This window comes from Octopus sinensis, linkage group LG14, assembly GCF_006345805.1.
Source record: "Octopus sinensis linkage group LG14, ASM634580v1, whole genome shotgun sequence".
Lineage (NCBI taxonomy): Eukaryota > Metazoa > Mollusca > Cephalopoda > Octopoda > Octopodidae > Octopus > Octopus sinensis.
Window position 1 is genome coordinate 61,491,030 of NC_043010.1, and position 15,515 is coordinate 61,506,544.

The 15,515-nt window shown below is 40.4% G+C and overlaps 1 protein-coding gene across 1 annotated transcript in view; it reads right to left on the minus strand.

Annotated features, from left to right (window-relative positions):
• LOC115218845 (ornithine aminotransferase, mitochondrial) overlaps positions 1-15,515 on the minus strand; it is a 41,195-nt gene that overhangs the window by 12,279 nt on the left and 13,401 nt on the right. The window contains exons 2-3 of the mRNA XM_029788792.2: positions 7,469-7,659; positions 796-1,020 (exon numbers count right to left, since the gene is read on the minus strand). Coding sequence (XP_029644652.1) covers positions 796-1,020; positions 7,469-7,655 — 412 coding nt within the window. The 5' untranslated portion in view covers positions 7,656-7,659. The remainder of the gene's footprint in view (positions 1-795; positions 1,021-7,468; positions 7,660-15,515) is intronic.

A 15,515-nucleotide genomic window follows, 5' to 3' on the forward strand; every position in this document is an offset into this window, starting at 1 on the left:
AGGATGGGCTTCCTAATGCCACCCACTTTACAGAGTGAACTGGGTGCACCAGAAATGATGAGGTCACCAGATAACTTGCAAGAAAAGACCCCATGACTGAGAGGTGGGGGAGTAGCATTGATGGAGGTGGCTTTTTGCCAAGTGATGAGAAGATAAAGTATAACAGAAGAATAGCAACAAGTGTTTTTTTGCAGAGAAGATTCATTCATGGAAGGTGGAAAGAAGTGTCAGATGGAGATGCTGATGTTGAGGATGTGCATGAGGTGGTCGACAGAGAGACAGGGGTGATGTCTAGAAAGATAATGGAGGTCTCTGAGATGAGTGTAAATGTATGTATGTGAGTATATGTATGTACATGCATGCTGGTGCCATATAAAAAGCACCCAGTCCACTCTGTGAAGTGCTTGGTGTTAGGAAGGGCATCCAGGCACAGAAGCCAAGCCAAAACAGACAACTGAAACCTGGTGCAGCCCTTTAATTCCCCAGCTCCTATGAAGCTCTCCATCCCATGCCAGCATGAAAAACAGATGTTAAATGATGATGATAATGACAAATGCAAATATACAGACACAAACGTGCACATGTATACACAGAGACGGGCTTCTTTCAGTTTCCATCTACCAAATCCACTCACAAGGCTTTGGTCAGCCCAAGGCTATAACAATAGAAGACACTTGCCCAAGGTGCCACGCAGTGGGGTTGAACCTTAAACAACATGGCTGGGGATCTTTGTCAAACAATCACACCTGGCTACTACACCTGTAGAGAAACTAAAATAGTGGATGAATGACTTACCTGTGTTCATAGGTAGCACCTTGTCGTAGTTAAACAGTTTTGTCATGTATTCTTCATAATTTCCAAGGACATTATTGTAGAAGGCGCGAGACGTGAGAGTCAGAATATCTGCTTGCTGTTTGAGGGCATTGATGATTTTGGGGTGACAGTGGCCCTGGTTCACAGCACTGTATGCACTCAGGAAGTCAAAGTATTTGTTACCTTCTACGTCCCACACATATATACCTGTCAACAAAGTAAAAGAGAAACAGGGAAACATTATTATACTCAAAAAATAATTAACAACAACATAAGCAATATGTTCATTTTCCAGGCATTTGTACATTACTGCATATGCCTTATATGCACTTTTGACAAGTTGTGGTGCACCTGAGCACTGTATACAATAATTTCATTATTATTATTATTATATTAATACCAAAAGGTAACATTTCTTTGTCCCCTGCTTCAAAGTGGACGTTGTGTTAGAGCACAGCATACTGCAATAGTTACGAGAGAATCTCTTATATTGGTTTTCAGTGCATATAAGCACTCTTGCTTGCATCCCCAGCAGGGAGATAAATCACCTGCCCTTACCATTGCCTTATAGCCGGTGGCCAGGATATGTTGGCCCTTCAGTCAGAAGCTTGAGTATGTTGGTCCTTCAATCCAAGTGATTCTAGACCACTGCTTCAATACCATCCAATCGGCCGAGACAGACCTTATGAAGATCAACCTTCATTAACCCCCAAACACTGTGCTGGGACATACAATACCAGAAACAAGTGCAAAAGAACAACTCGATTGAGTCTTTCCTTGCCCACCTCTCCTGTGGTCATCACATGAAGCTACAGCAACTCACTTGAGAATAGATGAAAAGCAACATGTTCAAACTGTACCATAACATACAATACCAGTGAAATACTGGGGCCAATTCCTCTTTTTTGTCAGAATCGACTGCACTATGGCAGACCGCTTAGCGCAGTGGTCCTCAACCCCCTTAAATTCCTGTTTTACTCTACCGGACCCCCTTAGCCAGTCAATGCTTCAAGTTTTAACAGTAAAATCTTATATGGACACCCAAGGGTCAAGAGGTCCCTGGTTGAGAACCAGTGACTTCCACTCTATTGTCATGGAATAATGGGGTTAGAGAGGACCTGGCAAGAATATAAGCACATGACCATGATGATGGTGATGATGATCCCTGTAGTTGTGCCCTTTCTAGCCAAGATAAGAAATCCTTATTACTGCGACCAGGTCGTGTGGTTTCCAGTTTTACAAATCCATCTTCAAAACCCCGATCCAGATCATTTTCAAAATCCAATGATTTTCCACTAATTTTCAAAGATCAATAACCTAAGAGATCACTCAGTGTCCTCCAAAAATTCAACTTCAATATGTTGCCAGCACTGCCTTGACTGGCCTCCGTGCTGGTGGCATGTAAAAAGCACCCACTACACTCACAGAGTGGTTGGTGTTAGGAAGGGCATCCAGCTGTAGAAACACTGCCAGATCAGACTGGGCCTGGTGTAGCCTCCTGGCTTCACAGACCCCAGTTGAACCGTCCAACCCATGCTAGCATGGAAAGCAGACGTTAAACGATGATGATTTCTTTTGACCACTTTTCCAAGACTTTGCTACCATTCTACGACCAAATCCATTATTATTGGGTTAAAAATAACAAAACCTAAACCAAAACAAAATATAATTTCCTGATTGGGGTAAAAAGGGAGGGGGTTTTATTTGGGGGGCAAAAACAGGGGAATTCAAACACTTACATCATGGAGGGGGGGGAGAAAGGTCAAGGATATATGACCTTTAGGGTGGGGTGAAGGGGGAATGTTGATGACATCAGACTGCTGTCAAGTAATTACCTGTTATGTAACAGATCAGAGATGGTGGAGAAGCAATGAGAAAGATTTGTAGGTCATCTTGGCAAAGTTCCTTTCAACTAACATCAAAACAAGGCAAATAAGTGTGTACTTGGAACTGTTACAATAACAATAACAACAACAACACCCTCTGCCACCACCACCACCATTGCAAGCCAATGAGGAAGCCTCAATGAGGTCATTTGATTTGTTAGAACTAGCAGCCAATTCTCCTTCAAAACTCACTACCACTATCTCAAATAAGAAAGGACACATAGGGCAATGCAGTTGTAAGTGAATGAGAATAAAGGATGGGATGGTCATGGCAGGAATGCCTTTGATCATACTTCTACTAAATTAGGACTGACCTATGATTAGACAACAATAATGACATTAACACAACTACCAAGAATAATGAGGGAAATTTGGCTGCTATTTCTAGCAGATGAATTGGCCATACAGAAGCTCCCTAATTAAGCTAACAAGTGAACCTCAAGGCAGTTGTTCATCCTACTAGAAAAAGTAACCATACATCCCTCAAAAACATCAACTGACTGTCTTAAATAGTTAAAGGAGACATTAGGTGGGATGGGTATGACAGGATTGGATTGTTTTTCCATCCTAAATCTGTTGAAACAGGATTTAATCCAGAACTAAGTAACAGCACTCCTCAAGAAGCAAGATTAATCACCATCCATCTCTCTCTCTCTCCCCCCCACCACCCCTTACCCCCTCTTTATTCCTTTCTATCTCCATCTACCATCTGCCACTCAACCTATTTGACCTCCTCCTCCTCCTCCATCACTCACCTTCACACCCTCACACCTCTCCATCTTTCTCTCGGTTCCTCCTCATCCCTCTCCCCCTTTCTTCTCTCAGATTTTCCGGTCAATGTTTCCTTTGTCCTTCTGATCTCCCACCACTCTCCTTCTCAACATCCTTACTTTCCATCTCCTTCCTCCCCTCTTCAAAATCCACCACCACCACTACCAACAACAACAACAACCAGCCCATCCTTTCTTCTCCCCCTCCCACACACCACACCCTATCTTCTTATGTAACATATTAATGTGACAGCAATGACATTCATAACAAGATGTAATTTCCCAATCAACCTGTCCCCTCTCCCCAGACACACACACACACACACACACACCAAGTCATCACCCATTAACCCCTTCTCTCTCCCACTGGTGAAAGCAGAGGAGAAGTCAGTCCAAATGTCAAAGCTATTTCCTCTCCCTGTGATTGTTTCACCTTAACCCCACTTGGAGAAATCAAACTGTAATTCCACTAAATGTAGCAACAAGGTCATTAAAAGTCATCCTTTTAAGAGAGAGGTGGAGAAACGAAAGCTATGGGTCCGTTTTCCATAGGTTGACATAACACCTCTTCCTTGCAGTGTGCTCAGATTTCAAATTTTTTAATAGCTTCATGAGACCTGGTAAGTAAATTACAGCATCATGAGATACATCAACCAATTGGATGAAATGATGAGTGAACTTGCAATTAAACAGCTGAGATTGGTCAATAGAGACAGGCCAATTCTCTTGCAAGACAATGCTTGACCACGTGTTGCACAAAGAACGTTACTCAAGTTACAGGAATTGAACTTGGAAGTACTCTGTCGTCCACCATATTCACTTAACCTTGCACCAACTAACTATAATGTTTTCCAGGCATTAGACAACATTTTGCCAGGAAAAAACTCAAAATCTGAAGAAGATGCAAAAGCAGCCTTTCATGATTTCATCACCTCTTGCTCTCCAGAATTCTTTGCTGCTGGCATAAATAAGCTACTGATATAATGGCAAGATTGTGTTGGTAATTTAGGTGCATACTTTAACTGGATTGCTTTTTTCTGTCTGTTTGCTATACTAGCAAACCAATCTTCAACAAAACTTTGCATTCATATTAAACTAACGTCCAGTTCAATTATTGGTTAATTGGATTTCAATAAAAATTGATAATGGGCCCCTTACAGGGTTTGGGCTATTATATGATAAAATGAGAAGGGTGCAAAGAGTGTTAGGTTGAGGGAAATGTGGTGGCATAATGAGGGTGGCTGATATCAGGGAAGGGGAGAAGACAAGAAGAGACAGGGAAACAAGGAATGTGAGAAAGAGAGAGAAAAAAACGAGAGACAGGGACAGAGGGGGAGAGAGAGAGAGAATGTGTTTACTGAAGGGAACAGTGAATTTTAATACTTTGTTCTTTTCACAGCTATACTCCATTTGAAATTTGTATTAGTTTTTGTATGAAAAGAAAAAGGAAAGGAAAGGAAGGGGGGATTGTTTGTAGTTTGTAGAGAAAACGTTAAATGTGCCTGAAAAAAATAAACATGGTCTTTCTCCTTCAACTAAAAGACATGAAGAACTATGAAAGAAGGCAAATAAGTACCGGGGTGAGGGAAAGAAGAGAGAACTAACACGCGATCTTTCTAGAACTCCCAGAATAAAAACGTAAACACCTCCACTTTGCCACTCACTTCTTCTTTGAAGTAAGTGTGACACACACCACAGGTACATACAAAAAGAATAAGTTGGCATATTAATATTATTGATAATACATACATAATGGGTGAAAATCCCCTTTGGTTACAAATGACCATGGGATTGCAACTGGAAATAAAGTGTGTTGCTCAAGAACACAACACACAGCCAGGCCCAGGAATTGAACCCACATTTGTCAGCCCAATGTCCTAACTACTAGCCATGCACCTTCACAGTGTGTGTATGTATGAGGGGGTGTGAAGCCCAGCCTTCTGAGTTCTTTTACAGGAGTTAGAAAAACTGAAGGATCGTCGCAATAATTCTGTGAATATGAGAAGGGATTATGTTGAATAAAATCATAACTGATTCTCCTGTATTTTCTTTTATCCAAAGCCAGGAACTTATCAGCACCCCCTCGTGTGTGTGTGTGTGTGTGTGTGATGTACCCAGTGTAAATTACAGACAATCAGAGGCGCAGGAGTGGCTGTGTGGTAAGTAGCTTGTCTACCAACCACATGGTTCTGTGTTCAGTCCCACTGCGTGGCACTTTGGGCAAGTGTCTTCTACTATAGCCTCGGGCCGACCAATGCCTTGTGAGTGGATTTGGTAGACGGAAACTGAAAGAAGCCCGTCGTATATATGTATGTATATATATATGTTTGTGTGTCTGTGTTTGTCTCCCTAGCATTGCTTGACAACCGATGCTGGTGTGTTTATGTCCCCCGTCACTTAGCGGTTCGGCAAAAAAGAGACCGATAGAATAAGTACTGGGCTTACAAAGAATAAGTCCCGGGGTCGAGTTGCTCGACTAAAGGCGGTGCTCCAGCATGGCTGCAGTCAATTGACTGAAACAAGTATAAGAGTATAAGAGCATAAGAGATGTAGTGGAACTGCAATCACACTAGCAGAAGATAGGTCTGAATGTGACAGATTCACTAAAACAATGTGTATGGCATGTGTGATGAACACTACAGAGACAAACAGATTCTCCTAAATGCCTGTTTGGCTCACTCGTAGGTAGTCAATGGTTTCTGTTATTTAGGAGAAATAATTAGCAGGAGGGGTGGTTTCTTGCTCTTAAAGCATAAGTAGCAAAGGTAAAAATAGATTAGAAAAAGATCAGGGAGATTCTATCACTGCTGGCAATAAAGTATTTTTTTTATTTCCCCTCAGAGTGAAGGATATATTGTATGATGCCTGTGTTAAGACTATGATGTTGTCTAATAGTGAAACATGGGCTATGAATGCAGAAGACTTGCAAAGGATAGAAAGAAATGAAGCAAGCATGATCTGATGGATGTGTAATGTTAGTATGTATGAATGCCAGAGAAGGAATGAGAGAGAGAGGGGAGGGGGAGAGGGAGGGGAGAGAGAGAGAGAAAGAGAGGGGGAAGGAGAGGAATAATAATTTTGAATTATGCCATCGTAAATACAGTTTGAATAAAGGAAGATATGAGATGGTCACAGTTGGAACGTCTTTGATCATAGATCTGTGAAATCAGAGCTAACTTGGGTCAAACAACAGCTAATCATAGAGGGTGATAGATTGGGAAAAGATGGGACCAGTAAGAACATCATCACCATCATCATCATTTAACGTCCATTTCCCAGGCTGACATAATTTGCAGAGTTCAACAAACACTGGCAAGCCAGAGGATTGTGCCATGCTCTAATGTCTGCTGTGTCATGGTTACACTGGTTGGGTGCCCTTCCTAAAACCAACCACTTCACAGAGTGGACCGGGTGTATTTTTCTGTGGCACCAGCATCAGTGAAGTTACCAGGTATCTAACAAGACAAGACCCCCACCAGCCCTCATATGAGAAGAAGGGTACTGAGGGAGGTGGCTTTGTGTCAAGCGATGGGAGGTTCAAGCATGATAGAGGGACAGGTACAAGTGTTTTGCTGCAGGGGCATACATGGTTACCCCAGTTTTGAAGGCGGCGAGCTGGCAGAAACGTCAGCACACCGGGCGAAATACTTAGCGGTATTTCGTCTGTCGTTACATTGCGAGTTCAAATTCCGCCGAGGTTGACTTTGCCTTTCATCCTTTCGGGGTCGATAAATTAAGTACCAGTTCCGCACCGGGGTCGATGTAATCGACTTAATACCTATGTCTGTCCTTGTTTGTCCCCTCTATGTTTAGCCCCTTGTGGGTAATAAAGAAATAAGTTACCCCAGTTGGGAGAAAAGAGGGGAGAAGGTTGTGAAAATGTGTGAGGGTACAGCCTTAAGTTTCAGGGAGGGGAATACAAGAGAAAGGGCCCAAAGGATGGGATAGGGGTGAGAATAGGTAGATAAGTTGAAGTAATGCAAATCTCCAGATACGTACCTTCACCCCTGCAGATAGCCACAGGGATTGGGTGGTAGTTGTGTGCACCATATTTACTCTCTTTCTCAAAATAAATTTGGGATTTCTCACCAATTACATTTTTGGTAATTGTAGCTGATACAGCAGGCTGGGTGTGGGCAGCTCGGTAGAGCTGGGTGCTGGCCTGTTGGACAAACTTTCGGAGCATGATTCTGTGAAAGGAAAATAAATAAAAATAAAAATAAAACAAAGAGAAATATTGAGTTATTGGACAAATCCTTTTTTTTTTGTTTTTTTTTCCCAAAATTTGCTTCCCAGGTACATGGTTCCAGGTTCAGTCTAATGGCACAGTGGTCTGGTAAAGTATCTTCTACTACAGTCTCAGGCTAACCAAAACCTTGTGAGTATATTTGGCAGATGGAAACCAAAAGAAACTCATGTGTGTGTGTGTGTGTCTCTCTCTTTGTGTCAGTGTTTGTACCCTATCACTGCTTGACAACTAAAATGGGTTTGTTTATTTCCCTGTAACTTAGCAGTCTGGAAAAAGGGACCAATAGAATAAGTGTCAGGCAAAAAGAAAATAAATAAGTTCTGGGGTTGATTCATTCTACAAAAAAAACTCTTCAAGACGATGCCCCAGCATGGCCACAGTCTAATGACTGAAGCAAGTGAAAGAGATTCATTTTAATCGTTTCTTACATTTTTTGAATTAACATGAAAAATATTTGTAACAGAATTTTATTTTTTTTTTCTTTGTATTTCTTCCTTTACAATTTTTGCTTCTTGTTTTTTGAAATTTGAATCAATCTTACCTCTTTTCACTCGTATGACAATGGTAGGCCAAGTAGAAAAGAGAAATGAACAAACTACCTGACAACTCAATAAAATAAAATAAAATAAATTAAGCATATTTAGAAAGCGATTCTGAAGACTTGTGTGTCAAGGTTTAATGATAATTAATGCCTCGTTGTCTGAAGGGGATTGCAATGTTTATGAAATTATTTTCTCATTGGTTTAATCAGAAGAGAGGTGGGGTGGGGCACGGATTTTCTGAGGCCCCTTAGAAGGAATGGGAGAGTGGGGAGGGGGACCATGCCCAAATACTTGCAGATATGCATTTGTAGTGGACTACAAGAAAACGACACAGCCTGGAAGCCATTGCTTAGAAACCAAAAAAAAAAGAAGAAGGGAAAGACAAAGTCATTCACACAAACTGGAGTTTGTTATTCTGTTATCAGTTTTCAAAGGTTATGACCTTGCTAGGATACTGTGTGTGTGTGTGTGTGTGTGTGTGTGTGTGTGTGACTTGCAAGCTACATCATGACGAGTGCTGGTGGCACGAAAAAGAGGCACCCAGTACATACTGTAAACGGGGTTGGTGTTAGGAATGGCATCCAGCAGTGGAAACCCTATCAAAACAGATCTGCTTTGATAGGGTTTCTACACTGCAGTGCTTTGACCTATTGAATCCTTGTCAAACCATCCAACCCAAACCAGCATGGAATATGGACATCGAATGATGATAATGAGGAGGATGATGTGTGTATGTATATGCATATGTGTGTGTGTGTGTGTGTGTATATATATATATATATATATATGCATATGTGTGTGTGTGTGTATATATATATATATATGCATATGTGTGTGTATCATCATCGTTTAACATCTGTTTTCCGTGCTAGCACGGGTTGGACGGATATATATACACACACACACACATATATATATATATACACACACACATATATATACACACATATGCACACAAACATCATGGACTTCTCTTGAGTTTCTGTCTATCATCTCCACTCACAGGGCTTTGGTCAGCCCAAGGCTACATTAGAAGACACTTGCCCAAAGTGCTATACAGTGGGACTGAACCCGAAACCATGTGGTTGGGAAGCAAGCGTCTTACCACACAGCCATGCCTGCACCTACAACTGTTTATGTTCTGAGTTCAAATTTCACAAGAGATTGCATGTGTCTTCAATCATCTCCAGGGCTGATAAAACACCACTGAATTACAGGAGAGAGAACGTATAACCTTTGCCTGCCCCAAATTTGTGGTCTTATGCTTATAAAACAAGTCATTAATTTAATATTCATGGCCTATTGGAAACGAAATTGGTCCACTGGGGGCAGAAGTAGAATTTGATGAACTGCCACCAGTGGTGGAATACAAAGAATTAGAACCTTTAATGACTTCAAAAAAAAGTAAGTAAGTAAATGTTAAAATAACAGAATATAAATCTCTCTATATATATAAAGCTGAAGTTGTCTATGTATGGCAGGTTTGGTAGCCTTCAACTAACACTATCTCCTCCGAGACTATGCGGTGCAAGTTGACCAAAATTGAGAGTATGATAGAAGAAGGCTTGCTCTTCCTTCCATAGAAGAAAAAATGCAAATCAGACCATGTTAACACCAAAAGTTATTTACATCAAAAAGCTGCTTTATTTTTTCTATGAAAATCCCTATTTTTTACGATTTTTTGATTGCTGTGTCACCATTTTTCGGTGTATTTCAACCAGAAAAATGTTCACTTAATAACAAGCTACATAATGCAAAATTTGTACTTTTCAAAAATCCCAATTCTGAAGGGTCAAAACAAACCTGAGCAACGCCAGGCAAGAGTGCTAGTATGATGCTAAAAGAGAGAAAGAGTTGAAAAAAGAAAACGATTAAAAACTGTATGTAAAAACACTTAAAAACATTTAAAATGGTACTGCTTGAGAGTGGAGCTCATTGCAGCCATTTCCTTATTAATTTTATACATTTCATGTCATCCCTTTTATGTTTTTGTCCCCACTGTGGTGCCGTGTCTGTCCTTGTATTGTCCCCTCTGTGTTAGAGCCTAAGTGCTTGTTATAAAGAATAAAATATTCATGGCCTATTAACCCTTTCGTTACCAAACCGCCCAAAGCCGCCTGAAAAAAATTTTGGTTAATGTGACCAAACCGCCCAAACCTGCCCGTATTTACCTATTCATATTTAAATGAGAATATCAGAGCAAATCTCTTTTGTACATTCGTGAAAACACGTGATTATACTTCGTAAACAGTTCATCTACAGTTTTGTACAACGATTGACGTGTAATTTTAATTTCCTGAATTTTGGGAGATTTTTTTCCACATTTTTTTCAGCATCGATTTTTCTTCAACTTTGAAAATGGATAGGAGTTTCATGTTATCAAGCATTGATTCCGAATTGGAAAATTTGTGAAGAAAATACTGGGTACTGTTGTGGATTTAGTTTTTATACAGGGAAACTAATGTTAGTCAGCATGGCTTAGGGTATGATGTGGTCTGGAAGTTATTGTTTGAAGCGATCAATGCGGAAACAAACTTACGCAGAATGTAAACAAACACAAAATGGGGGTTCAAATTTTGGAAAATTTATGAAGCAAATACTGGGTACTGCGTGGATTTAGTTTTTATACAGGGAAAATAATGTTAGTCAGCATGGCCTAGGGAACGATGTGGTCTGGAATTTATCACTTCCATACCATAACCAGGGCCGTATATTATTTTTTGACCAATTTCTTTAGTTCGGTCAAACTTGCGGTGGATTCCAGTATTTCACTTTATTCCACCTTTATGGTACACCTGTTGTGCATTAAATTCAACTGATGATATAGTGATGTGCACAATTCTTCTTTATCAAAATTTTGTTGCATACCCATTTGAATATTAGCTGATGATTCATTTTCTATGGTGACGTTTAAACAAAATTTTAATATTTTTACCTTTTGCTCAATTTACCTGGATTTGCCTGTAATTAAAGTCACTTTGAGACAAAAGTTATGCAATAGAATTGATTAATAACCCTTTCTTTAATTATGTTCCAAATATCACATTAATATGTTGATAAGTAAAAAAGTTACAGTTATTTAATGAAACAAGCCTAGATTCATGATTATTTTAGAATTTAATTGAAACTCATGAGGGGTGTATTTTGGTCAGAAATATATTAACGAAAGGGTTAATAATGAATGGCATGGTTTTAGGGTGGGTAGCAATGATAGCAGTGGTGGTGGTGGGGGGGGGGGCTGGGGCACTGGTGGAGAGTTCACAGAGAGAGGTGGGGGGGACAGCCAACATAAATTACATCCATATCTTTCCTGTCAATTAAAGTGTAAACAACCTCCCCACCACCATCACCTCCACCCCTCCACTTCCACTCATATTACAGTATCAAAGATCAACAACCCACTCCTACCCTGACACCCAGTGATTTTTGACAGTGACCCCGGAGGAAGAGGAGGGGAAGGGAAAGTGAAAACGGCTGATCAAGATACTTGTGTGTGTGTGTGTGTTATCTCTTATCTAATTTCAACAGTGACTGACTGTATATATGTGTGTGATTACATAGACCCACCCCCAGTTTATAATCCTACCCCCAAATATAGGACAAATAAACGTACACACACACACAGATTGTAAGAGACATGAACATGGAGCTGATAATAAGGGGTGATCCACTTGAGAACCAAGTGACTGGAGTGTGATTCTGGGACACTTTACCAAAGGTGGGAGGGGGTGACACCTGCCTGAGTAGAAGGGAGCAGTGGGGGTGGGGAGGGGAACATGTTTGGGGAGCGTGGCATATTGTAGATGTGTTGTAGGTACGAGAGATACATTGAGCTGCGTATTTGTGTGTGTGTGTGTGTGTGTGTGCATGTGTGGGAGGAAGACTCAGGTGTGACACTGTAAAAGGTTAGCTAATAAATGTCGTTATTCTAAACAACCAGTATTAAAAATGTCAAATGTGCAAGAGATGTCAGTCAGTGGTAGAGAAATGGGAAGGGAAGGTTAGTACAATGTTGGTGTGATGAGGTCTCTCACAATGCATGAAACACATAAAGTGCTTTACGCAGTGTCTGCATTACCTGGTGTTAAATATCTCCACACACCTAACATGTTTTTTTTGTTTTATTTAGCACATATCTAAATTGAAAAGTATAACAATTTAAATGACCCCACCCCCATCTCCACTCTTCAACCTAATATATCACTAGTAATTATTTTTATTTATCTCAGAAGTTATTATTAAAGGTAATAAAAAAAGCAATAAAAATTTGCTTACATTAAACCAAACATTGAACCCAATACAGAGAAAGATTAATAATAGACAACACCCCTACTCTCCTCCCTCTTTCGTAGTAAAGTGTCCCAGAAAAAAAGGCCCCAGTCACTTTTAGATTACAAATAAATATTGGATGGATCACCATGTAACTCCTAATTCCATGTCTTCTTGCCCCTTGTCACGTCATATCTGACTATAGCAGACTGAGGCGGGGTGGATGTAGGGACTTTAGTCTACCCTATTAAATCCAACATCACAATTACACCTATTAAATGGCATCTCAAAGCCATGACACTTCCAAATTTTTTTCAAACCAAGTTTAATTTCAAAATACCCAAACAACACCATTTAGAAAAATTCACATAAATTGATGACATTTCAGAAATAATTGTTCGGAACAGCCTGCTCATGAAATTAACATGCAAGTGGCTGAGCACTCCACAGACACATGTACCCTTAACATAGTTCTCGGGGAGATTCAGCATGACACAGTGTGTGACAAGGTTGGCCCTTCGAAATACAGGTACAACAGAAACAGGAAGAGGGAGAGAAAGTTGTAGTGAAAGAAGTTTGCCATCACCCCCTGCTGGAACCTCGTGGAGCTTTAGGTGTTTGCACTCAATAAACACTCATAATACCTGGTCTGGGAATCGAAATTGCGATCCTATGACCGTGAGTCCACTGCCCTATCGACTGGGCCATTGCGCCTCCACTAACACACTTCATATTTGAAAGGACACACCCCATGGTATCCCCGTCTGTTCCTTTTCTACACATCAATCCTTTCCACACTCCCAATACATCTATGCCTGTAATATACCTAAACAAATGCTTATAGACATATACTAGTGTACATATATGCTTACAGATAGGTTTATCATCATCATCATCATCATCATGCTGTTGCATTCTAGCATTTGTTGCATGCTTTGACTGGATCTGATGGGACAAAGAACTGCGTCATGCTCCAACATTTGCTTTGACATGGTTTTAAATGGCTGGATGCCCTTCCAAACACCAGCTGCTCTACAGAGCAAACTGGGTGCTTCTTCTTGTGCCATCAGCACTACAAATTTGAGTTTACCATGCAGCTTGCAAGACTATGAACCCCAAGACAGGTGGCTTTATACTACGAGATGAGGGGGTCAAAGTTGAACAGGTTCCTAGCTGTAGAGGAGCTACGTGGTTACTCATATTTTGAAAGAGAGGGTATGAGTGACTGGGTGGGGGTTGAAAGAGATAGAAATGGTGGTGATGGGGTGTCTGGGTGTCCTTCAAAGTGAGTAGAAGTGAGTTGGGACAGAATGTAGGAGAGTGGGGATTCAAAACACAGACGGGGCAGAGGGGATGACCAATGATGCAGGAATTTGGTTGGAGGGGAGTAGTAAAAACCCGCAAAAGGAGTAGGGAGGACAGCAGAACAATAATATGTGTGAATGTGTGGATATGTTTCCAAGTAATCATCTTTTTGTCAGAATGCAAGGTATTTATAAAAATTTCAATCTTACAAAAGATCACCCCAAGTTTCTTTACTAGAAAGCTTCTTAGGTTTATATTTCGTTTTTGGTTTGCAAGATTCTTTATACAAGTTTGTGTGTTGAAGCATATTCTGTTGTGTCTGGGGAGAGTCATTTTCTTTTTGTGCCTTATAATTTAATACACTCACTGGTAAAATTTCCACTTATTTCTTATTTTTATTTTCTTAAAATTTTCGTTGCGTCTTACTCTTTACTCTCTCTTTTACTTGTTTCAGTCATTTGACTGTGGCCATGCTGTAGCACCGCCTTTAGTCAAGCAAATCAACCCCGGGACTTATTCTTTGTAAGCTCAGTACTTATTCTATCGGTCTCTTTTTTTGCCGAACCGCTAAGTGACGGGGACATAAACACACCAGCATCGGTTGTCAAGCAATGCTAGGGGGACAAACACAGACACACACACATACATATATATATATACATATATACGACGGGCTTCTTTCAGTTTCCGTCTACCAAATCCACTCACAAGGCTTTGGTCAGCCCGGAGCTATAGCAGAAGACACTTGCCCAAGGTGCCACGCAGTGGGACTGAACCTGGAACCATGTGGTTGGTAAGCAAGCTGCTTACCACACAGCCACTCCTGCACCTTGCAAAAATATTTTTAAAAAGTGGAAATTTTACAGGTGAGTGTGTTACATTATAAGGCACAAAAAGAAAATGACTCTCCCCAGACACAACAGAATATGCTTCTTAGGTTTACCTTTCCAAGATGAAAAATAAATAAAAGAAACCAGAAAACAAAAGAAATTGGTAATAGTTTTCTAAACTACCATATTTAGACCAGCTTAATGCACTTTTGCTCCCCCTCTCTCTCTTAGATTCCTGACATCTGAACCTTGACTTCAAGGTCAAAGATATCAATACAGCATGTTTTGATAAACAGATAACAAAATCTTACTTCATCACGAAAGGGAAATTAATTGATCACTAATGAATTTTTCATTGGCAGCTCCTCCTCCTCATTGAGTGACTCACTTCTCTTGCCAAAACAAAAACAAACTTGAACCCGACACCTGTCAAAATATGGAACACTTACATATCTACATATACATACATATATATACACATATAGGTACATATACCTATATATGTACATATACATACATATATATATATACATATATACGACGGGCTTCTTTCAGTTTCCGTCTACCAAATCCACTCACAAGGCTTTGGTCAGCCCGGAGCTATAGCAGAAGACACTTGCCCAAGGTGCCACGCAGTGGGACTGAACCTGGAACCATGTGGTTGGTAAGCAAGCTGCTTACCACACAGCCACTCCTGCACCTTGCAAAAATATTTTTAAAAAGTGGAAATTTTACAGGTGAGTGTGTTACATTATAAGGCACAAAAAGAAAATGACTCTCCCCAGACACAACAGAATATGCTTCTTAGGTTTACCTTTCCAAGATGAAAAATAAATAAAAGAGACCAGAAA